The sequence below is a fragment of the Enoplosus armatus genome, chromosome 13 (assembly GCF_043641665.1).
Source record: "Enoplosus armatus isolate fEnoArm2 chromosome 13, fEnoArm2.hap1, whole genome shotgun sequence".
Classification (NCBI taxonomy): domain Eukaryota; kingdom Metazoa; phylum Chordata; class Actinopteri; order Centrarchiformes; family Enoplosidae; genus Enoplosus; species Enoplosus armatus.
In genome coordinates, this window is record NC_092192.1 from 14,907,798 (window position 1) to 14,933,927 (window position 26,130).

At 41.3% G+C, this 26,130-nt stretch overlaps 1 protein-coding gene across 1 annotated transcript; it reads right to left on the reverse strand.

Annotated features, from left to right (window-relative positions):
• Positions 1–2,743: 2,743 nt before the first annotated feature.
• On the reverse strand, positions 2,744–25,506 carry lrch2 (leucine-rich repeats and calponin homology (CH) domain containing 2). Its single transcript, XM_070917479.1, has 21 exons — positions 25,266–25,506; positions 17,041–17,185; positions 16,663–16,789; positions 16,469–16,574; positions 15,872–16,008; positions 15,494–15,624; positions 15,181–15,268; positions 14,102–14,198; positions 13,880–13,977; positions 13,654–13,721; positions 12,448–12,552; positions 11,923–11,991; positions 11,393–11,455; positions 10,530–10,578; positions 10,246–10,386; positions 9,503–9,553; positions 9,327–9,390; positions 7,372–7,484; positions 4,378–4,515; positions 4,151–4,228; positions 2,744–2,863 (listed from the first exon to the last, which is right to left on the reverse strand). The coding sequence occupies exons 1-21, from the start codon at positions 25,504–25,506 to the stop codon at positions 2,744–2,746; spliced, it is 2,229 nt and encodes a 742-aa protein (XP_070773580.1).
• Between the last annotated feature and the right edge of the window lie 624 nt (positions 25,507–26,130).

The following is a 26,130-nucleotide window of genomic DNA, read 5'->3' on the forward strand; positions in this document are numbered from 1 at the left end:
ACAAAATATCCTCTTTGTGGCATGACATTCTGACCCTTTTGTGATTCATTCAATGCCAGGATCATGAAAATGCATTACAATTCAAACTCAATCCAAAAGTTGTACTCCTTTCACCTTTCTGCTCACCTTACCCCAAAAGATAAAGTAACTGTGAGGCATTTGGGAAACTCAACACAATGTGCAGTAACATATGAGACAGCAGTTTAACTTTAGTATCTAAAAGTATCTGAATGTAAACCTCCAATATTTGACACAGCCTGAGGTAGGTTACACATCAGTTCAACTTCTTCATTGTCTCTAAACCTGTAATTATAGATAGATGAAGGTCATGAGAAATTACAGTGCTACCTTCAGTGATAATGCCTTTGCTGTGTGACCGTTGTTGTTCAGGTATAGCCAGCCAGCTTTTGCAAACAAAGAATGGCATGCAACAATTTTGAGTGCTTGTGTTTCATAAGAAATGAACATTTCACATGGTGATAAATTCGTTCAGCAGAGGCTGTTCTAAGATGCAGCCCACTGTTGCACGCTTTATAGTATTATTTTTTTCATGTGGATGTTTGTCTAGATACATGTGGATCCTAAAAAGTAAAAATATGGTGAGCATAAAAGATGACCTGACTGCAGCAGCAGGAAAGACTGTAATGGGCAAGGATATTTGTGGAGACAGACTGCTTTTGAGCGATTGCATGTAGATCAACAACAGATCAGGAGACAACACCATAACCTACAGTACACTGAGGTCATTCATAGAAATTCTTAGGGATTTTCTGCATGAAGGGCGTAACATGAGACTCTGAGAGGATCTGAACAACTTTAACCTCAAGGCTGGATAAACTGGAAGCCCTGTATTATTTTGGAACACAGCCCATTCAGAGGAATCAGAGCTTCTCAGGAACAATATTTAAAGTGGGACATCCGGCCATGTGACACACAAGTGACGTGTACACTGTAGACCATGGAGTTGTTTAACATTGATCATTGAGCTCTGACTTAACTCTCCTCCAGTGTGGCAGCCAATCAGAGCTGCAGCTCATTAGCAGAGAAGCTGCTTATGTTACACAAAATCTAAAGTATCCTCTGAAAAAAGAAGAATAGGGAAGTGAATTTCTAAAACTATAACTCATGGAAAAATCACAGGTGCATCTCATAAACCTAATAGTGTGATAACATGAGAGTGCAGAAAAAACAAAGAATACCCCTCCTTTAAGGCACACATGTCAAGTTTTTAGATGTTACAGTGCTGTTTAACATGGACTTTCAAAGAGTTGATGTTGCATAAAAGACATGTGAGATCTAAATGTTCAGTTGTACCACACCTGAACGGGTAGCCAGGGATAAGATGCACAAAGCAACAACATATAAATATAAAACAAATGAATAAATACATAAATAATTTAATATCCCTGAAATAATGAATTGTATCAGAGACCACATACAGCAGGGTGGCCTGGCGGTAAGATAAGACCGTACCATGTGTGGAAGGTTTGCTGGAGTGACTTCGCAGCACTAAGCAGCACTGAACCCCTTTCTGATCCAGAAACACATACAGTATAAACACGTTTCATCTGAGGTTATGCAAAGCAGCAAAATCCTACTGCTTTGTGTCTAACATGGCAAACCAATGCTCTGAACTCCACAAAAATGGCAAGTGATCATTGGCAATGACTGGAAAGAAAGTATAAAAGCTTTAGAAAAGTTAGAATACAGAATATTTTTCAAAAACAGAAACTTTGCATGTACAATGAAAAAAACACTATAAAACAGGACCGCCGTGCTTTTTGGCCAGAGCCAAGCACATGTTCTCACAGTGGTCAAATGTCAATTCCACTGGTGCATGCAGGTTTGTACTGAATGGAGTTGCACATGATTTGTATAGTAGTTTAAATAAACCACATCAGAGTTTGAGAGAAAACAGAAGGCAGAATGTCTCCTGTTGCATGAATTCCCATTTTCAGGCTTTTCAGAGACAAGCCTTTCACTGTCCCTCAAAAAGCAGTGGGGATGTGATTGCTCAAACGCAATACTTTGCAAATAAGTCAACGTTACTTATGAATCAGGTTTGGCTGCTAAAAAGAAGATACACTAGGGACCTTATGCAGACCAAGGGAAAAAAAACAGAACACTAATAAAGTCAAAAATGGGAAAAATAAATTCCACAAAAACAAGAGAAACCCAAGAGTGTTAAGAACCCCTTGAGGTCAGTCAGCGGTTTGTGGCTGTGAGGCCAGCGTGCAGTTTAGGTCTCTTTAGTGAAAGAGTGAGTTACATGTCTGTCATCTCCCAACTGCCAATGTCTCCAACACCACCATGGAACTGTTGTCAGAACTGGCACTTGCAGGCTCAATAATCACTGAGCATGTTGAGAGGGATGTACGGGTCTTCCTATAGACCCACTGTCTTGTCTGTCTCTCCTTGGCAAGTCCAAACTGTGCAGCTCACACAGGAAACACACATTGCTAGTCCACACACATACAGGATGGCCCCAGTAACTAGGAACAGGATACAAGTGAAAATGTGATGGACAGGAAGTGGATGGCGGCTGACATCATATAAAGAGACAGAGGTTTTTCTCCCTCCTGTCTCCTGTTTCAGTCAGGCAGACGCAGACTCCCAAAGACCCACTGCCCACTGGGTCCTCGCCCCGGGGGGCTCTCTGGTCCCTGGCGATGGGGTGTGGGTTTGGGGTGGGGAGAGGGGTTGGCTGGATGACCGTAGGTTGGATGCAACATTCAGGCTTGTGTCAAACAGCTGACAGTTGTGTGGGCTTCCATGGAGGCAGATCCAGCAGAGCCTGGACAGTCACACCCACCTTCACCAGACCGCGCTCTTCCAGGATGTGATGGGGCAGACACAGCTTGTCCTGAGTTAGCAGAGAGACGTCTTCCGTCAGTTAGCAAAAAAGACAGGTGTGGCTTATATAGTTTCGCCTCTCCCTCATTATTTAAAAGGTTGGTTCAACCAAATTACAAAAACGTTCTCACGTACCTCTTGTGGTATCTAACTACACAGATTTATGTGCTGAGATTTTAAGATACTCATCTCTGGGATTTCTATGATCTAATATCATCATAGATTCTCTTACTGTGTTATGTTTAATTAAAATAAATGTAACACTAAAACTACTGTTAGTTTTTCTTTGAAAGACGTGAGACTTTCTCCCTGGACTCCAGTTAACAGCAGTGATTGACAACACTGATTTTGCATATGAGCACTTTTTAAAGGACAGTTCTTACCACAATCATTTCTGACTCATCACATTTGTCATGCAGATAGTTTTGGTGGTTTTGAGATATTTGTCTCTGAAATTTGTGCACCAGCACTATAAATGAAATACCATTGATCTCCATTGTGTTGGGCGAGGGCAGAAATCTCAGTGACAGCTATCTAAATACCTGGGCAAATTACAACAAAACAATGGAAGCACTGCAATATGGTTCACTCCCAGAAAGTTTCAATAAAGCTATAATATCACATATACCAAAAAAGACAAAGATCTGACAGACCTAGCTAACTATAGACCTATAAGCTTAATAAATGTTGACTGTAAAATACTTTCCAAGGTATTAGCACTAAGGCTAGATAACGTTTTACCACAAATCATTCGACTGATACCTTGAGGAGATTATTACATCTAATATGGATGAATAGAACAAACCCATGCCCTGTGTCAGCCATATCACCCGATGCCCAAAAGGCATTTGATAGGGTCGAATGGGCTTTCTTATTTGCTGCACTGTCAAAAATTCGGATTTGGTGATGGTATTTACTGCAGCATGACATAAAAATAATTGTCTTGTAGTAAGAATTTGAATACTTATTTGTCAGGCAGATCTTTCCAAAGGTAATGTTAATACATTTTCTTTTTATTTCTATTAGCACAGGGATAAATGTTCTACTAGTGGGAAGCTCAGCTAAATAAATCTGCAAACCAGACCAGTGAGTGTGCATGACAGAACTTGCAGAAAACTTTAGTACAGTCAGTCAACATTTCTGTAGGTTTCACTGTGTTTTCCAGACCTCAACTGTTTATCACTGGTAGATCTTAAATCATACAGACAAATCAGAAAAAAACATAATTTGTAATAGCCAATACACTGTAGTAGGTTACACATGAATAAGAATAATGAATTGTTATTATTATAATTACCTGTGTGACACCCAGCTTCTTACAGGCATCCAGGAAGTTCTCCACATTCCTACGGCATTTAGCCATGCTAAGCTTTGGCTGGTGACCAGAGTATCAATCATGTTAGAAATAGATTAAAAGCAGAACAAACAAAAACATTTCATGAAGCTGTAAGGTTATGTAGGTTTTGTAGGCAACAATGTATATAACTACTATCAACTATTGACATCATAAAGTAAGAATCTTACCACTGCAGGAGACGGTACATGGATGCTGGCAACAGACCGAGGACAAATGTGATTGGCTAAATGGCACAGGACAACCCCGTCCATCAGAGCAGCTCCTACATCTTCAGGGAGCAACACCTTCAGTCTGGACTCGATGTTCTGTAAACAACAATGCATGTTCTGATTGACAAATTGGTCTTATTTTTTTGTTTTTTATTAAATTATTCCCATTGAGCTCTGTCTCCTCTCCAGACACTCTATTTTTATGAGATCGGTATAAGCACAAATGCAAGTGCCTAAAAGGCAGAGAGTGTTTGTGGGTGTGACCAGCCAATGAGCTGTGACAAAAGCTGTTTATGTGATCATATAAACTGCTGCTGATAATAATCCTGTTTACCAGAGAAAATGGGGTCAAGTGTTTTGCTTTAAGAAAAAAAGGCCTATGGTATTTAATGGAGTTTAGGATTTGCTATTCTTGGCCCACACTTGTGGTATTTAGTACCTGGTATCCTCTAAGACTGCAGATGGAAATTAGCCAAGCAACAGATCATCTGATTTGTATTAATTGCTGCTAAATAGGATCTGATGCAGGGCTTTTAAAAGACACGTTGTGTGCATGTCTGGAAAGTAAATTAAATGCATAACAGGTGTATAGAAGACACTTCCCACAAGAGGAAGGCCATACTACATGGGGAAATGTTAAATAGCCTAAATAATTGTCAGCTCAACAAAAAAACAAGTGACTGAACAAACATGGGAGATCTTCTCTAGCCGTTCACCAACTCCTGGTCAATGACCTTTGACCCCTACACAGTTGATGCTGTGACCTGTTGTGGTCTGGCGTTCACAGGCAGCTCAGGCAGTTGCTTGTTTGCGCACTATGAAATGCTTTCTTGCTCTCTTCATAAAGTTGATGAACAAGAGGTTTGTTATGCTCTCAGAATTGCCTAATGGTGTTTTCTGTGAAACTCCGATCCATGCATGCTGTTTCTTTTCTGAAACCCGCTTGACCTCAATTGTATTTTCCATCCACAACACTTTTCTGAGACTATAAATTAGTGTAATTTCTCACTAGCTATGACAATTATCTTACTGAGACTGAAAGTTTGGAAAACAGTCAATGACTGAAGTCAGCTGCGGGTTTTCCTGTAAAGGGAATGTGTGCTCTATTTTTCTCAGAAAGCATTGCCTGTGCATGACTTGCATTCCTTTCGTAGCTGATGTTGCTTCTCCACTTTGAAACAGCCTCCCACTTTGTGTCCTTTCACACTGTTTGATCTGTCTCTATTAAACCCTATTTTTCTTTTCTTCCTTCAGTATAACACTAACTACTGTTTAGTTCTACAAACCTGTAAATAATGTTTTCTTGCTTCAGGGATATCAGGTCATCTTAACCTGGGAAATGGCATGAAGTAAATTCCAGAACATCTGTCACTGGTGTGATATCATCTGGTTAATAAAAACCTTCGGCTTCAAGAATCAGGGGGGTTGAGCACATCTTTAATGTGCCCATCTGTACACTATTGAATTTCAGAGGCCATGAAGCTACCTATAATGAGGCGGCATGGTAGCACTGTCGCACGGGAGGTAAAGCTGGTTAGAGCGGGTTGGGGGTTCGATCCCCGGCTACCCCCGTCATGTCGAAGCGTCCTTGAGCAAGACACTGAACCCTAAGTTGCTCCCGATGGAGACCAGCACCTTGCATGGCAGCTCGGTCGCCATTGGTGTGTGTCACTTACATAAGTGAGATCATTATAAGGTTGAAGTTCCTGTCATTAACTGGGTGACCTCATACGTCGGCTGCTGCTTTGTATCTCCTGGAACATGACTTCACGTCTCTATCCTTGTTCTTCTAGACAATCTTTATCACCATACAAACATACGCAATTTTTCTTCTCCTGTTACCTTTGGTTTTAAGCCAAGGACAATAAACTCATAAAAATCCCTCTGTTTTTCTTTGAGCGCTCCAGTTTATGATGTTGTCGTGCCTTCTCTTTGTTTATGGTGTGATCCCTTTTAGCTTAAGTTTGACTTTTAATAGAGATCCCAAAGGCATTAGCACCAGGGTACAAGACAGGCCGATTAGGTTAAACGCCATTAATATAATGTGGTCAATCTGTTTATTCTGCTTACTCATCCACATAGTGTTTTCTAAACATGGATGCACAATGTAGGACTTGCAATACTAAAAACCTTCAGCTTTGCACATTTTTATGAGGACGGAAATGCACTCAACCTGTTTGTTAGACCTGATGGATACACACAATGAGTTTTGATGAGTAACATGACTTTCATTTGTTTAGTGACTTATTGAACGTGAGTACGTAAACTTATGTAGGAAAAATATTCTTCAGCAACACATTGTGCATGTTGTAAATTGTGCATGTTCACACAAGAGCAAATCTGAAATCCCCTTGTAAAACAACTAACACTGTAATCATCCTGCCAATTGTGTTAACACAGTCTGAAAATAGAGGCCTTTTTCAAAACACATCCTCCTCCTCTATAATAACACTTGGCAGCCTAAAAACCTTTCCTCTTATGAGTGCTACATTATGAGTGTACGTTATACTGCTAATCATAATGTAGAACATAGATTAGTACTACATGTACAACTACTACGACTGATAAAAAACTACTGGTATTACTACTACAAACCTCATCTTACAACTAAAAATAATTAGTACTAAAATATAGCTCTACTACAAAGCAGTACTACCACTACTACTACCACTACTACTACTACTACTACTACGACGACAGGAAGTTGGCAGTTTCCAATGGGCAGCTCTCTCCTTACAGTAACATGGTGGTGATGTGTGATGGTCAGGCAGCAAGTGTGGCTGTAGGGCTGGTAAAGAGTACAGTGTGACTCAACAGTGCAGTGGTGATCCAGTCCTCTGGACATTTGCTTTAGATGTCACTTATTCACAAGGTATAAACACTGGAACAAAAGCAGGATCTGACTCAATGCTTTGTGTAAAATGCAACCAAACAAGCTGTGAGGCTCCTGACCTGCCGTAAGAGTCCTATCTGTTCCATTTCCTCTCTCAAGTGCTCCATCTTCCTCCTCATAGTGAAGCTGGGGTCTGTCGAGGTATACTCCTGACGGCTTCCTCTTGTGAAAGCTGAAATAATAAGTGCACTGTTCTGAGTTCCAGATAACACACAGTGAGATACAAAGAAAATCCAAGAAACAGAATATCCTAGCAGGTCAACCATGGGCCCTGAAGGCGGCTGCAGTTTAGCCTGATAACAGATACGCACATTCCACTCCGGCTGTCCAGGAAAGTCTGCCAAATAAAATGCACTCTTACAGGGGAAAAAAGCAAAGCGATATGTCTGATGATATCCAGAAATCTGAGTTATCTGTGTTATCAGACAAAAGGTGACGCTGTTACACATTATACTCTGTAGAAAACAAATATGATTGCATCTATGGTTTCTTGAAATTGTCGAGGTGTGGCTCCCACCCTGGCGTCACCTTCATTTCTGGAAACTGAGCTAAATCTTTTCCAAATACGTACTTTTAAATGTATGACACAATTCAAAGAGTGTAATGTTTCAGATGAGTTCAGCTCTTATTTTAAAACAAATCTAATCTTCATCTTCCCAAACTTCTTACAAGCAGATGACGATTTTCAATCAGTCCTAATGTATGCAGCTGTTTTTTTTTATCCTAAAGAGAAGCAACAAAGAAGACAAGAACAGTACATAAGTAAATTTGAGTTACTTGTACTTACCATTATATGCAACTTTATGCTTCTACTCCACCACATTTCAGGGGGAAATACTGTGCTGTTTACTTCACTACATTTATTTGACAGCTACAGTTACTAGTTACTTTACCAATTAAAGATTTTGCACACAAAACATAAGAAAAGCTTAAGAAATATGATGCTTTTCTTTGTTTTAAATGACAGTTACCTGAATAAACATGAGGTCTGACTGTTGCTCAGACAGAACAAGCTGTTTGACAGTGTCACTTTGGTTCTTGGTAACTGTGACAATATTTCTCACTATTTTCTGAAGCTGTACAAACAAACAGTCGATTGAAAATAATCCACAGATGAATCCATAGTGAAAATTGCCATTAGCTGCAGCCCTATATAAAATAGTTAAAAGTTAGCAGCACCTCAACTAACTACAAAAGTAAAATGCACATAAATACATGCATAATATTGATCAAACAGTCACTGGGGACATTTTTTTGCATCGAGTACTTTTATCTTTGACTAGCAGTACATTTTCCTATTTATACTTATACACTTTTAGTAGTAACATTTCCAATGCAGGACTTTTACTTGTAATGGAGTATGAATGTATTAATGCACTGACACAAGATGTATTAGTGCTCTCAGGCAAAGCTCATCAGGAAAAGATACAGTCATCAGTCATGTTGTACCTTGTCCTTAACTGCTAATGCACTGATATAGAACAGATCAGAACAGTTCCTTAGAAACCTTCCCCACTTCCAGAGAAAGGACTTTGAGACTCCACCTAAAATATTTTGGCTTCATGTGAAGAGGAAAGTGTTCACATCACAACAGATATGGGCCTGGCCCTCAGTGTTGTACAGCACCAAATATAGATTAACTTACCTAACCCCATTGATTCAAAGGAATTCTAAGTAAAATGGACAGATTTCTACTCATTAATAAAGCAGATGCATGGGGAAGAAAACTACATGTTTACCATTTTTTTACTTAAGCTTCTGGGTGTATCAAAGGGTTTATATCCTTTCCAGTATCTATTTCTTTATCATCCTCAGAAGAGATCTAGCAAACAAGCATGGACTGCTGTCACGCTTGATGTGAACACACATACATGCATGGGTTATATCATACATTTCCACCAAACATTTAAAAGATACTAACCCTGTGGAAGGCTATTTTTATGATTATTACTGCAGTGAAAAGGAAAAACACTGAGCCAAAAAGTCAACACAGTACATACAATAAGCACGTTACCTGATCTTGGCTTTAGTCCAAACACTGTCAGAGTAGAGCTGAAGTCAGTGTTGCGCAAGCCCTCCTGAAGACCAAACACTCATTCGAATCAGAGGGCATTGTGATAGCACTGAAAGATGTTTGGGTGTGATAAAATATTTTGATTTTGATCCACACAGGATGTTTCTCATACCAACCTCACAGTCGTCATTCCCACTGGAGTTTTTCCGAGCACTCTGACACTTGTACTGTGAGGAAAAGGAAAAACACACTCTTTTTAGGATTCCTTGTTTTGCTTCAGTTCTGTTCATGGTCTCCGGTTGGACAGGTGTTTGATTAAAGCCTGGGACTTTCTCAAGGATTTTTGTGGTTACCTGGTACACATTTATGAGAGCTCATGTGCTGCAGTAACAGCATATGTTTTCACATCCCTTTTTAAAGGGTCAAACATGTTTACTCCCACCAGTAATGGTACCTAACAATGCTGTGGTTTTCTTGGCCCAGATTTTGAGATACCTGATAACTGCTGCTGTGACTACTGTGACTGCTGTGTGAATACAAAAGAGGAATATGGAGTTTGTAGCGCTCAAAGAATTGAAAAAAACTCAACAACAATGTCCCAGCTACTCTAGAGAATCCACAGACCTCACTGCGAACAGTTTTTATTGGAACAAACAAAGAGATAGATCCCATGAAAACTGTGTCATCAGGGAGGTCTGTGGATTGTCTGGATACATGTAGCTGTGACGTTTTTCACTTCTGCAAACAACACAAACAAAATTCCCTTCATTTCCATAAACAGTGGTAACAGGAATTTTAGAGATGGATATCTCAAAACCTATGAAAACATGGCGTGAAACCAATAAGAGATAAGAGAGAAATACACAACTAATCATCTGAGTGAGAATGCATCCTTATGGGGAGACGTGCACACTCATACCTTCAGATAATCTTTTCTCAGGTACTTGTTCCTCCTGCGATCTTCATTCTGATTGAGGACGGGTGGGACTTCGGGCCACTTTGGCTCTGAATCTGAGTGATCTGCCTTCAGGCTGCCATCAAAGGAGCAGGAAGAGGAAGGCTGTAAAAGCAGACAGTTAAAAAGAAAATCATTCTCTGTGTCCTCCGGAGAAAAAACATTGCATCAGGAATGGGAGGCGTGACCATAAACAAAGTAGCTGATGAGACATGAGAAAATTTGAAGTATCACATATCAGTTTGTACCTGTCCACTCAGCACTGATGCTCCACTACTTCCTTCATCCAGAGAAGCACTAGAATAAAGACGAAGCATCAGATGACTATATCTGTTGTTTTTCATTCAGATAACATTAAAGACACCAGGGACCTTTTCATGTTATGATCCTAAATGTCTCTCTGGTAATGCTTTTAATATATACACTAATTGTATATGACTCGTACGTCAGGCCTCACACAGTCCACTTGTGAATTTCATTCGCACCTAAAAGTTCTAAATACATGAAAACTGGTGGATCCCACAAGTTTTAGTACCACTTAACAAATCTGTCTGTATAAGTGGTTCTTCCATAAGGCTCAATGTGTTCATGTCTGATTGGAATCAGAAGGTAAACACAAAAGAATTGCCCTGTGATAGACCTGAACATGGTCTATCAAACAGGGCATTCAAAAAGCAAGTTAAGCATTTATGCTGAAAAGATTAGCTCTTGAGGTCATTTATCAAGCAGAAATACACTTTTTTTGGCTTTTTATAGACTACATCATAAATCATTTAATTGAAAATTGAAAATAGTCAATGGTTTAATGAACATTTCAGCTTACTAGCTGTATTTGGCCATAATGTTAGGATCTAATGTAGTCCATTATATCATAGTAAAAGTGAAATATTTGCCCCTGAATTTGGTGTTTTTTTCATGAAACCAGTTAGAAATAGGCTTTATTTTGAAAAAAATATATAATTCCTCCAGAATCTTTGGACACATGAGTTTTTGATCAAACAGCAGAAATAAATTAAAGTATGTAACAATTATAGCAGAGCTTTCTGGTCATCATTACCACATGCCCTCTACAAGGGCTCCACTGTAACTGTGCTGAACATGTGGTTCATACCTTCGAGCGGCCTGAGGCGGGGGCCTCGGTTTGCTGCTGGAGCTTCCAGAGTGACTTAGGAATCTGAGGAAGGAAACAGATGCAGGTGCAGGTACAGAGCTGTTCAACAACAATAACAGTTACAACAGCGATGACTCATCTTAAATGATGCATGTGGATTGACTTACAGTCATACGTTTACAAGTAGACATGTCCCAAAACAATAGAACAACCGGGTCAAATTCAATGGAAATTTCACCAGCTCAACAACAAAGGGCAATTCATCTGCACAATGAATGTATTTAAGAAGCTGGTCTTCATTTTAACACTCATCACAGTCACGGAAAAAGTGAGCTAATTCCACTTCTAAGACAGAAACATTTTCATAAATTCAAGCATAGAAACAGCTGAGATTTCCTCACACTCATTCATATAGGACAAGATAAACCCTGATGAAGCCTATATGGGAATGTATGTTGAGGTAAATACAGAAACACACCCAGTGTGACATACAAACTATCTGTCCATGATGCTAAAGAAAGTGCATCTACCTGTGTGCCCGGCCGGTCACTCTCCGTCGGTGAATGAGACTCTCTGCTCTGCAAATTAAGGACCGTCGTCTGGATGTCGTACAGAAAATGGAAGAAAACAGGGAACAAGAGATGATCAGGGAAAAGGACAAGAACAAACAAAGAGTAAGTGGAGTGACGCTGGTAAGAATTTGACTTGCAGAGGTTAAAAGAGGTAAAATGGTGATGATGGAGCAATAAGGAAAAAGTGTCTGGATATTGAGAAACACATCACAAGGTGTAGAGTTCTACAGTTTCAGCCTGCCAAATCTAAAAAAGCAAACAAATATTAGATTCCAGGAAACAATCTCCCCTCCAAGCTGTTAGCCTGACCAATGGGAGCAGCACAAATGAGAGTACAGGTCATGATGATGATGAGGAGTACAGGGAAAGCAACAAAAGAAAGAGGTGGATTTAAGCAGTGCAGCAAATTGAGATCTAAACTAATGGCAGTAAGCATGAGGTGGCTTTTGTAACGTTACTAGAAGAAAAAGCAGGGCCGCATACCTATTCTGCTGCTCCTGCTGCAAAAGCTGAACAGCAATCTTCCTCAGATCCAGCACTTCCTTCAGCTCATCATCCTCTTCCTCAACTAGCTGCTCCTTATCAGACCTGGGAAAAGTTCAGAATCAAAGTTATTATCATCAGAAGCTGTACACAGCTCAACCAAGTTTAAACATTACGCAACAACATAGTCTGGCCCAAATTCACAACTTCACAAAGCACTCTAAATCACTAAAAACAAATTCAGAAAGCCTCAACACAACTGTCAAAATAACAGCCTCTTTAACATAGCTGTGTGCATGTCAACTAAATTGTGTAATCTAAACTCTACCTTCTGACCACACAATATTTATTTGAAGTTGAGGCCATGTACAGTAAATCAAGGCTGCATGATTGTCTAACATTTTTGCAGTATAAACCTGCAAAATATATAGCTGTTATAACTGCCGAACACATTTTCTTGTGTTTATATACATGGTCCACGCCTTTCCATCAAACAGACCAGTTTTTGCAGAAGTCACATTAGATTAGCACTCAAGGTGAACCACGCAGTGTGTATTAGCTGCTGGTGATGAGAGGAGCTATGTGCTTTCACTAGGGGCTCACCAACTAGTTGACTGATCGAGTTGTCAGCGACCATAACCACGAGTCAGTGATACAGGCAGCAGTCAACTCCTTATGGACGATGTGTTTTCAGCTTGAATCTCCTGATTTACAATAGTTGATTTGTAGAAACCCTTTGCTCATATGTCTACAAACATCTTTTTACTGCTTTGTAGTGCTGCAATATTGCAGAATGCCTCTGAATGAAAGTTCTTTACCAGCCATGACAGCGTGAGGCTGGTATTGTTTTCACATTGTCTCCAGGACCAAAATGTGGACCTGGAGACACCCACTGTGGCGGGAACTACCACGACTCATGAGTACTGAGTACTCGTGTAATAATGTAGCAATGACTACTGAGTACTGGGTTGGCGTCGCCGCTGGTGTGATCCCATCACAAGATGGTCTCCAGTTTTTTTTACTTTAAATGTATTCAGGTTAATGACGACCAGTCGGCTAGTGCTGATTTGCAGCCTCGCTGACTCATTACTGTAAAATCTGTGATCAGGAAACTCGCTCAAGCATCAGAGGTACAAGATGTGCCAATACAACTCAAGCTAAGACAAATTGTTTCTCTTTAACTGCTGTGTTGAATAATGAACTCACCCGGACTCCTCTTTCCAGCTGTCTTTATCTTTGCTTTGGTGAGACATGTTAAGAACTTTCTCCAGTTCCTGAAATACACACAGCCGCACAAACATACACACACGCATTTACACCATGTCATGGACCAATAACCAGAAAATGACTTTGACTCCTGTGAACCTCCCACGGATTTCCTTTTAATTACTTTTTCTGTAATCATCCATTTGATGGACGAATGGATTCATACCTTTATACAAGACACATGACTGCTCTGCTGCCCATCACACTCTGACAGAGCAGGATCTTCGTCCGGGTTGGGCTCTATAAAGTCATAGAGATCCTGATCTGATAGAGGGAGGAAGCATCCGCGTTCATCATATAAACGGTCAAATTTTAGGCACTTCATTCAACAACGCCGAGTCTCTGTTATTGCTGTCAAGGGGAATATGTGATACTTATTTTCGGTAACCTTTGCAAGAGTCCATTTTGGAGAGGAGTGAGAGGGCATCAGCACGGGCTGTCTCTGAAACCTGAGAGTGCAGGCTGACCGTGTCGTCGTCTGAAGGCTGCAGGAGAGGAAAAGAACGAGGAGTGAACTCTGTGTACTGGTCTCTGTACCTGCATTTTACTATTCCTTTTTCAAATTTTTAAGTCAAAATGTTTGCTCTTGATTATCATTTTAAATTGAACTGCAAACTTTGCGTCAGTTTCACCATGTTTTATCTGTCTGGTTTCCTTTCTAACTGTTTATTTATCGTTACATAATAATCATTACATATCAGTGAGCTACAGCCCTGGGTGTCTAGCCAGGCATACCTGTGTGAATTTGACTGTATACATCTTTGACTGGATGTGGTCTCCAATGTTATTCTATTGTCACAAGACTAATGATGTATATTCGCTTCTCATGCAATACTTTGACTCAGGAGCAGCCGGGAGGCTACATATATCTGGGGGAGAGGTGGTTATGTGTGTTTTGAAATTGTTGATTTCCACCAGTCGCTCTGAGCCATGTCTGATCCCCCACCTGCCTGCACACCTGCTTCCCATTAGTCAGTCCACCCAGTGCGCAGGGTTAGGGTTAGCATTCAGGTCTTGCCAGATTTTCTGCTGCCTAGTTGCCGTACCTATCAGGTCATTGTTTTGTCTAGTCTTCCTACCTTTTCCTATCAGCCTCATTCAGTTTTTAACCACTGTCTGTTTTGGCCTCTTTGGTTTGTTGGTTTGTTGTATCTGCCTACTTTTCTATTGCCCATTGCAAAGCTCTCTTATGTTTTTTCTGCTAGTGAGTGCTATTGCCTGAGCCAGTGTTCACATGTTAGATTTACTATCCTGAAAACTGAAAAAAAAATGGGCCGACCAACTAAAACAAAAACTTGCTGGCTAGCAGCAGCAATTTAACAGTGTATCAGAAAGTAAATTCCACAAGGTGTACTATGACATGTATGAATCTCAAAATGTTGCATTCTGGTCAGAAATAAAACACGATAACATGCTCATTATGCATTGGCAATGTCATCAGTTAATCTTGAGTGTTTGAGCTCTGACCTCAGTTGTAGACAGCCTCTTGTCACCATTGTCACTACCAATTCCAGAGTCAGGCCCATGGTTCTTACTGGGATAAAAATCTTCCATGCTGAAAATATGCAAAACAAACTGCTCATTAGCACTGTATTTTTGTAACAGGTAATGATAAAAATCTCATTTGCAAGTGCAGAATAATGAATGCCATGTGTGCATAACATAATGCATGAACTATCATCAAATGGAGCATGTGTAGATGAAAATAATAATAATAACAGAAATTATGCAAATTGAGGTGCATTGTGATTCATGATTAAACAATAAGATGTGTCAGTACCTATCTGTAAGCGGCTGTGGGAGGCAACGTTTGCCGAGGGAGGGGAGGTCCAGGGTGTCTGGCTTCTTGTCCATCCTACACGCCTGGATGTTCAGGTACTTGAATATGTGTACTTTGCCCTTGAGACAAATCTGAAACATACATATGCATACAAGGTGTCCCTGCGTGTCTGAGTAGTTGTAACCGCTAGAAAGAGACATTCATCCACTAGATGGTGTAATTGTACCAGGTTCATTAGAGCATGAGGGCCAGGACAACCTGTCAACTCAACCACATACAGGAAATCCAGAAAGATCATTAGTGCTGCATGTTGACACCATGTTATACTTGATGTCCACATAATATGCACAAACAGCGTCATGAAATGCATTCACTTACCTGTGCAGGTGGAGACTGCATAGGATTGTTGTCAAGGATGATGTGCTGTAGCTGCCTGAGTTTCCTGTAGGCTGCAGGAATCTCTGTGATCTTATTACAGGAAAAGTCAAGTCGGATGAGAGGCAGGTCAGCCAACTCTGCAAGTACAGACAAAAGACAGTTTCATAAACAGCTTTTGTTGAACGTGAAGCACAGAATCCAACATACAATGCGAAGCACATATGCTTTGTTATGCTGGTGGTTTAGACCTTATCAGCGCACTGCACCACCTTAAAAAACTGAGCCAAGCCCACATTGATCTAATTTCTGGGCTTATCTACAATATGTAGGTGTATGACATCTTAAAGGAATACTCCCGATATTTAGTATTTGCAGTTCTATAAAGTTGAGGAACTCAGTCCAAGTTGATGTCACAGAGGCCGAGATATCCTGAGATGTCTCTATTATAACGCCCACATCTTCAAAACTACAATGACATGACAGCCAACACAAAAAAACATTGCAGAGATATAATCTCTGGCAATGAAAGGACTGGCAATCATCTAAAGAGAACACAGTGATTGAAACAACAGAGAGCATCACGAGTTATGGACTGACCCTCAGGCAGCATGTGAAGACAGTTCTTCCTGATGTTGAGTTCTCGTAAGGCTTGAAGCCTCCCCACCTGAGCTGGCAGCACCTGGATCTCATTACAGCTGACGTCCTGCAAGGGGAGCCAAAGTGTAGGAAATGGGATTACGCTGGCAGCACAATATGCAGTTCGTATGCACTGACACATACACACTGCTCACCAGTTCCATCAACTCCTTGGCCTTGCCGATCTCCTCGGGGATGGACACGAGCTTGTTGTTGCTTACAAGCAGGACTTTGAGGGGGAGGCTGAACAAGTATTTTGGCAAAACGGACAGGAGATTTCGGCTGTAGAGAAAGACGAAACATTTAGAATACAGAAGCATATAAGAGTGAGTATCTGGTCACTAGGAATTGAGTTTCAGCAAAAGAGGAAATGCTTCTCTTTTGTGTTTGCCCTGTCAGTGTTCTGAAAGGGGAATAAGCACTTCTTGAGAGAGATAAAGGCGAACACACACATACATATATTCTTTATTCTCTACTTTTGTTTTGTATTTAACAGGAACCAAACTGAAAGTATAGTGTTAGCAATGACCCACCTGATGTCAAGATAAGTCAGCATCTGCAGATTGATAATGGCTTCTGGGATGCACTTGATGCAGTTGTGGTAGAGGTTGAGCGACTCGAGGGGGGCGAACAGACACACTTCTGGAGGGATTTCTATGAGGCGATTCTTGGACAAATCTGCGAGGAGGAACAGGAGCTGATGAAATGTGTACACTTTGAACATACAGATGAGATACATTTTATAATCTTTTCAAGATCTGGGCACCGTACATTATATTTGCTTTAGGCGTGAGGCCATAGACTTGAAACACGAATCAATACGTCTCCGTGACGGACGGTGGGCAGCGAGCCTCCTCATTGACCACTGGTCTAACATTACACCACAGTCTTGGGCCTCAAAGGTTTGAGTGCTACTGGCAGTGTAATGTCTCAGTATTTCCAATATCGATCTCACTGGGAGTGGCACAGTAATGGCGTTAGATTTGTATGAATTGGTGGAAAGTGTTAGAACTCACTCCACATTTTTTCTTTTTGTTGAAAGGTCCGTTGCAACCAACAAAAGACAACCAGCAAATGGTTATCAAAAAAAAGGGAGATTTGGGCTGCTTTTTGTAGTGGTAGGTTTTCTATGCCACAGGATAGTTAAAAAAAAATTCTCTAGCTCTTCGATAGGATTTATCTCTCTGAGCTTGATCATTATGAGTCATATTTTAATGGTTTAATGGTATATATGACGAGCTATATTACTGCACTCATGTAATATATGTATTTTGACAAATATGGAAAATGTAATATATTGGCAGAAAGTCAATACTTTTCCAACGTAATGTGATATGCAAGGTGATATTGTGCTATATGGCAGAATAGACTAATTATTTCATATATTGTAGCAAGAGACTACAGCCGACGGCTCTCTGAGGCTGTACTACACAGTGGTGCTCTAAGCTTAATGCTATTACATGCTATTGTTCAGTAGGAACAATGTTTACCACGTTCACCATCTTAGTTTAGCATGTTAGCATGAGCTAACGTTTCTTAATTAGCACTAAATACAGCTGAGGCTGATGGGAATGCCATTAGTTTTGCAGGTATTCAAGAGATCAACAAAGTTATTAAAATTCACCCTGAGGGGAACATTAATAGATACCAAATGTCATGGCAATCCATCCAGTAGTTGTTGGGATATTTAAGTCTGACAGACATTCATGACATGACATTGCCATCCCTAGAGCCATGCCACTAGCTTAGCTAAAAGCATTACCATATATTTTCCATGGATATGGGGATATAGTAAATGTAAATCAGGTACAGGTATTGTATTTTTATACTATTATTGGGGAAAAAAACATTGGCATGAATCACATTATTACATCATATTTTTCAATACGTTGATTACATTAGTTGCATGAGAAAGGTAAAATTGGTCCATGCTGATGCTGAATTATTAAGGACAAGGTGTGCTACACAGTTAGAACAGACTATAACTCATGTGCTCTGCTTTACTACTGACGCCAATTTGCGGCAAAATCACAGCCTGCTCCAGTCAATGAATATGAGCACAGCCTCTCATCTGCCTCTTATGATAAAATATTTAGATACTCGCTCTCTCGCCCAAGAATGTTAAAGTAGAGGGGGAAACTCAGGCAGATACTGATGGTTAAGCTCAATACTCTGCTGTCTGTCCTCATTCAGCACTTTCCTTTAAACATACATCCATTTTTTTTTTTATTGAATCTTAATATACATCATCAACTAGACTCATGCTCACTCTGGAGTCAGTCTACATTTTATGCATGCCTTTGGCTCATGCACAAAACCTGAGTTAAGGCCCATTATTGCTCAAGGTTGCTGAATCTCTTACATAGCCCAAGACATTTCCATCCACGCACAGACATCCATGCACACAAATCCACACTATCTTGTGTCTTCTATCAAAAAAATAACACTAACATGAGGATACATGGGAACCTATGAGAACAATACATGTAAAGACAACCTTATAGATAAGACTTCACCTTCAGACACATATCGATTGAGCAGCTGCAAATTGGTGTGTGTATGTGTGTGCCTGTGTATGTGTGTGAACGATCCTGTCTTCTGAATTATCTCCGGGTGACAAGATAATTAGAGACCTACGTGAGGAGCTGCACAGCCACAGATAAAAACAGCTTTCAATTATTCTGTGTCACCTAACTGAAGTGCCACATGCATGCTGCAGGAAAAGCAAACACTACTGCTCCTCCAAATCACATATAGCTACCACCCTTTATTGAACAATGTGGCTATATAGGCTTTACTGAAAGCAAACACTCACTGAGCTACTGTAAAGAGGTTTCTCCTTATTGTGGGTGGATTAGGAAGAAGAAAGAATATACAAATGTAAGATCAGTAGCTTTTATTCAAATAGCATTTTAAGTTGTTTATGTAGATATTGCAACCTTTAATCCTTACTCCCTGAGGTTACAAGACATCATGAGGAGAGCAAAAACTGTTTCTGTGCCTTTAAATGGACTCTCATTTCTGACAAGCCTTAAATGAGCAACGATAGACCAGACAGGCCTCACTCTGTAGCTGTGGTCTGAACTCTGCCAGCAGCCAGTAAGCAGAAGTGAGAAGCAGACCATGAGACAGTCAGCAGCACAAAGGGAAAAGAAGCCGAGAGGGTTAAGGGAAACAGAAATTACCACATGGTGAAAGACCAAAGCTGAGGTCACAGGGTATACTTGTTTTCCATTAAGAGTAAATGCTGCCTCTCCCTGAGGCTCAGGCCTTGATGCTGTAACCCAGCTGTGTATAGACGACTTCCCCACCTCTTTCCCTCAAGCCCCACAACTGAGGATTTTTCTGTAGCAGTGGAATCATGTGGGTCGATGGGAGATGGGGGTGGGGGGGGTTGTGGAGGCAGTCTTTGTGAGCCTGTCTATCTCCAGCCCCTTCTCCCTCCTCCAACCCAGGCCATGCACCATCTGCAGCCCACAGTGGGCCTTTTATCCGCCTGCTGGTCGCCCCAGAGCTCCCGCAGGACAAGGCCCGCTAGGCAGACGAGCCCTCCACCACGGCTCTGCTGCGCTGCACCCTCACGCCAAATCAGCAATCTATTCATTTATGTTGCTAGTGCAGATGTCTGGCTATGTCCTCCCATGACACAGCAAACTCCATACTAATAGATATCCTGCAGAGTGCTGGAGCAAATAACAGACCCCGGTCTCTCTCTCTACTGTGAGCTGCTACAGAGGTTTGTTTTAAGATTGCAATAAAATAATTCAACCTGTAATCATCTTAATACAACAGTGCAAAAATATTTCTTATGGTCAACAAGATCCCAGCATCAAGTTCAAAACTGCAGAGAATCCAAACCACTTAAATCCTAAAGGTCTTTGCAGCAGCAACTGCACTTCAAGGTTCAATTTAATGAAAACAAGGAAGGAACATGACAAAACATGATTAATTGGGGTTAATTATTTGTGTCCTGCAGCAGATGTGACCACAGTGTCTGGCTGGCAGGTTTTGGGTGTGGTTTGGTGGAGCGTCGCGGGGTGTTCAGGATGGACAGGTACCTTCTGTGGGCTTAGTGTATGTCTGGGTGTGGATTCAGAGGTTTGATGGTCAGTCAGCTCGGCGCTCCTGCTATCAATCTGGTCCTGGAGACACCCTGATAGGATTCCACATCAGGCTTTCAGGAGCCACTTCAACAATGATAAGATAGTGCGTGTGTGTGTGTGTGTGTGGGGGGGGGGGGGGGGGGGTCCTGGCTCAGGACTTGTCCAGAGGTGTGTGAGCTGGCGGACTGACTGTTCTGTGTGAGGTTTGGGGGATTGGGCAGTCTCAGACACTTCATCAGTTCACGCTTCAGCAGCCCAACACTGACAACACACACATGCAGAAAGATTCATTCATACACAACTGTACATACACACACACACACACAGGCACATTATGATAAGCACTTTAGATATAAAATATTAATGTTCACATAATGCTTGATTTTGTTCTCATGCATTTGTCCAAGGAGGCGATGCACACGCACACAATCATTTTTGGGTCCCAGTCCTGGTGTTTATACTCCTCTCCAACAGTCACTGGTGAAAACGATCATGAAAATAAAGTACTCCCAAGTATATAGTACAGTAGGTTTGTTTCCCATCTATTCTTAGTGCTCTTCTTTAAACCTCAAATTGACTATTTATCCTTTAGTCTTTGACCCTCATTGACTGAATGGAATTAAATCAAACATTTGACCCATATTCTACATTGTGAGTGAAGGACACCAGAACTTCCTGCTGATTAACAAAGTCACATGTGGGAGACGTCACTGGTAACTTCAGATCTAATGAAACATACTTTAAATGTATTTCTTGTTTTTTAACATTACATGCTGGACTAATTTACATAAAGGGTTCTTTCAATTCTAGGACTTATGAGGAACAGGTCACTTTTGTTTAAAATATCACAGGTTTCTGGCCGCAGTATCTCCAGATGTCCTCTTAATTAATCTCAAGTGATGTGATATATTCAACAGTGGCTTCATTAAAGTGATACAAGGCATGTTCTTGCTAACAGGTAAAACATGTGTCCTGTCTAGACATGCAATTGTAAATCTAGAGGGAGCCTTGAGGGAAGAAGCACAAGTTGGGAATGTAGATTTTTTCAGGATACTCTAATTTCTATGATGTGTTTGGTGTGTCATTTAAAAATAGTCTTTTTGGGACAGTTCTAGCCTCCCTTCTTCTCAGCCTTCTGCTATTCTTCACAGACCAGCCATGACACAAGCAAAGACAGGACAGGCTTTCATGAGACACCCAGAATATTTGATTTGATTTCAAATAAGACAGAGCACCAAGTACAAGTCGCACAGTGTAGTGCTATGATTTTAATTGCCGAGCCTCTAGAGGCCTTTTGAATGAGTCGGTCTGCAATGTACTTGTACTTTAATGAGTAGTGACACTTTTGGTATTTACACTAGTAAATTATTCAATCCAAGACTGCCAGCTTGATACTTGTGTCCTTGTGGAGATTGTCCTTCGCAGGCTGCCTTTAAGGACTGAACTTCTCAGGAATGTAACGACAAAGAAGCATTCTTACATAGTGAGATTTACTGCGAGCTTCAAGTCACACACAATCAAAGAAAATGTGGAATATTCACTCACCACCTGTTTCAACCAGCACTCGACAAAGCACTATAGAAGTTTGGACAAGATACACTTTGGTTTGGTTTTGGCTGTCAAATCACTATCACACGCACCCTCAGTTGGCGACAGAAATCACACTTCTTTATCTTTTCTTTGACCTCACATTCTTTCCATCTGGAGTTTTGTTTGGCTGTTAAATATTACTCCAAACCATAGAGGACACAAGAATGCACTTATGTACATTTGTAGTGTGATGACACTGACACAGAAGACTCTGTGCTGCAGAGTCATAAAACAAGGTAGTATAAACTAAAACCACAATCTACTACATGACCTATATTATTAAGTATACTGTAAATAAGTCATTATGTTCTCTCAGAAATCAAACAAAGTTGTGGGTTTAAAAATATGTTTGTTAATTAGGATTTCCCCGAGCAGCCGCACACACAGAACAGCAGCTGATCCTCCTGCTGTCTACACTTTGTTGTATGTCTGATAACACACTGTGTGGTGCTGCAGTGGAGGCACTGTCTAATGTGTGTGTGGTTGCACCCTTGGGGGCAGGGTAATGGCAGGCAGGGGCGTGCTGGGATATGAACCTGAGCATCTGGCCAGGTTGATGCACTGTTTCTCAGCCCCTCTCCAAGGTCAGGGCAGCACTTGCACTTTCCCATGAGAAAACAAGCTGACTGGAGACAAACTGTCAGTAGCACATTGCAAACACACACCCTTGTGTGAACGGGCCTCTCTCTTCCTCTGTGTACACTGACTGGAGCCTTCTGCTCCTCATTAGTCAGATGGAGGCCACTCGGTTCTGTATGAAAAGACCTTTTAACTTCTAAAACTGATAAAACGGGATTGAAATTATAACAACATCCAATTACTGGTGGGATACCATGCTGTTGCTTCAATTAAGGGACCAGATCTAAATATTCTACAGACATAATGCTTTATATTGTACAAGGAAATAAAGACATGAGAAGCAGCCATTTTTTTCTACTTACATGTCAATTTAAAAATAAAGTTGTCCCTCTGAGAGAGATGGGGAAAAGTAAGGGACTTTCAAACCCTTCAAATACCAAACACATAGTAAAGTGCAAAGAGAGAACTAAGACAGAGACGATTTGTCTTCATATCAGAAGATAAGTCTGAACAAGCGGCTTCTTTTCACAGCAGAGATTGTAGCTGCAGTTGCTGTAAAGGATGGCGGTGTGAGGTGTTGATGTCTCCTTGCACATTTGAAAGTGAGACTTCCCTCTGGCACACCTTTCATTCGAGGCATCGAAATGAAGATGTGAAAAACAGACTGTGACGGGATTAGTCACAGTGTAAGCAAGAGATCAAAGGTGGGACAGAAATGTATACTCTCACATCTCTTTTGATTAATATCAGTGATATACAACGGCACTCATGATAACAGCATATAAAACCCTATATGCGTCGATCTTGATAAATGTGAACAGTCTTGCTTTAGACAGAGACAAGCCAGCCAGTTTTACAGCATATTGTAACAAGTGTGAGTGTTCAGCCCAGCAGGCCAGAAATAGTGCATACTAACTTCCTGTTGTGTCCATCTCCCCCCTGAAAGGCAACCTGTGCATAATATTTAGCACTTCAGCTCTTCAAGGGCATAGGTTTTCCACACTGTTTAGGCGCAAAGCAATTTAAAATTACATCATTATATCACATCATGTCACCGGGCTAACTAACATACATGGTTCATGTCTGGTTGCAAGCACTGAGGAGGTCACTCTCTTTATATGTCTGGATCACTGACACAGAAAAGCAAATACAAATCTTCTTAATGTTAAACAAACCTGTCACCTAAATATGAATTGTGATCTACCACAAATATTTTTACTTTACTTCTGATTACATGTGTGTGTTTAAATCTGTCAGTTTTCAAAACAAAAAAACTGTCCGGGCACGAGGAGGTAGCAAAATCTTTGAGCAGAAAATCTTAATCTCTTGGGGTAAGGGCTCTCCAACAAACCAGCGGCTTGCCATGAGCCGCGCATGACAGAGTAACGCCATATGGTATGTGGACATCTCGGAGGAGGAAGCTATCACTCTGACATCCAGCATAATCTAGATGTCCAAGATAATGACTGAGACTGATTGATAATAATTCAGTTTCACTAGTATTCATTCTATCTGCCTACAGTATAAAGAGATGTGTTTCTATACTAACTCACAGCCACAAATATTCTCCTGCACAATGCATAGTCTATCATGGGGTCCTTAATGTATATAAAGTAGACAAGCCCACTCCTAACCCACCATATCTCATACAAATGAGTATGTATGACTTGACCCTGATAACACTGCCTTCAGAAAACGTGGGCTTAATACTGACCTACTGACTGACTTGACTACATGAACACATTATAATTACCTCTTGCAGAAACCCAATAAAATACAAGACCAAAGAAGAGATAAAAGGCTATGAAACCAAAAGCACACCAGTGTCTTCCTCCTTTCTGTCAGATTATGGGCTATAAGGGCATATGCACCCAGGCAGGCAAGGGGGGTGAGGCTGCAAGTACACTGCATCTTTTGTCTGGTTGTGCCGAAAATGAAAAAAAAAAAAAAAAAAAAAGCATGTACGTGTATCACATGCTCCCCACAAATGATATTCAGTGAGCGAGCATTTACACCTGGCCTCTCGGCTCATTCATATTCTGCTCCAGCAGCCCGGTGCCAAATCAACTGCAGCTCGGTGTGCAAACCACTGCACAGCGCCTGACTTGGGTGCGCCTGCCGTCTCATTCATGTGTCTCAGGGGGGGCTACTGAAAGCTGTCGGCGTCGACCAAAACAACCACACAACAGCAGCCGAGCCCCTTGTGCAGTAAAGTGGTGTGATATACGAGCCCGAGTGGACAGTAAATACAGGCAGGACGTACAGTATATGTGCATTTACAGAGGCCAGCCCGGCGGACGGTATATCCCTTTAAATATGGTCACCTACACGTTAATGCGCCTCTACCCAGAAAACCTGACAGAAAGGCGTGCACAATGCGGCCGTGCTGCATTCACAAACGCAGAAATCCGTGAGCACATCTTTACATGAAGCACATTGGGACTGACTCGTGGTTTCTTATAGTACACGCATGCCCAGCAACCCACCTGCTTGTGTTGTATCGGTCAGATCGTAGCTCATCCCCGGGTACTCCCTCAGCTTCCTACCGCTCAGGTTCAGTAACCCCGAGCACACGGCATCCTCCAGAGCCCGGTCCAGGCTGCGGGCCGTGTGGTGCTGCTGCTGGTGCTGGTGCTGGCTGACGCCCGGGCTCCAGTGAGGTCCGCTAGAGTAGTGATGGCTTTGTAGAGCCGTGACAGCTCCCACACCTCCCTGACTAGACGCCATTTTCGTAAAAAAGAAATTACTCTAACAATAATAAGAGCGCACAGCGGCAGTTTCTCCGCCCATGCGCATACGGGGTACATACCCGGGACGGACGCTAGGGGATGGGCTTCTGAGGTGGTGGTGCTGCTGCTGGTGATGGAGATGGTGAGCAGTGTATGGTGGCCATTTTAGGCTTTTACCCTTCCTCCACCTGCTAATACCAAACTCCCAGCAGGGGCCCCAGTGCAAGAACACAGGAGGCAGGGGCCCTTCTTGCAATCCAACATTCAGGTGTCCTTAAATTTGGTTACCTGGAAGACAGTGGTTATTGACAAACAATCATTAATCACTATTATAAAAACAATATCAGATACAGATATTTAAACAATGCAGTGTCATGTGGTGCCATATCCTTCTCAATACTAATACTATAACATAATGCATTATATAATCTACATGATATAGGATTTTTTAAAGTAGTCTACAGCAACCATATATAGGGTCATTACTGGCCTTCTATAGTTCATTGGGTATGAATTATAGTCAATCATCTGAAGCAGACTGAGGGGTGGAAGCTATGAGCAAAATAATGATCTGTACATAGATCTTCGCTGTGATAACTTCCAAGTATTGAAGCAGGATATG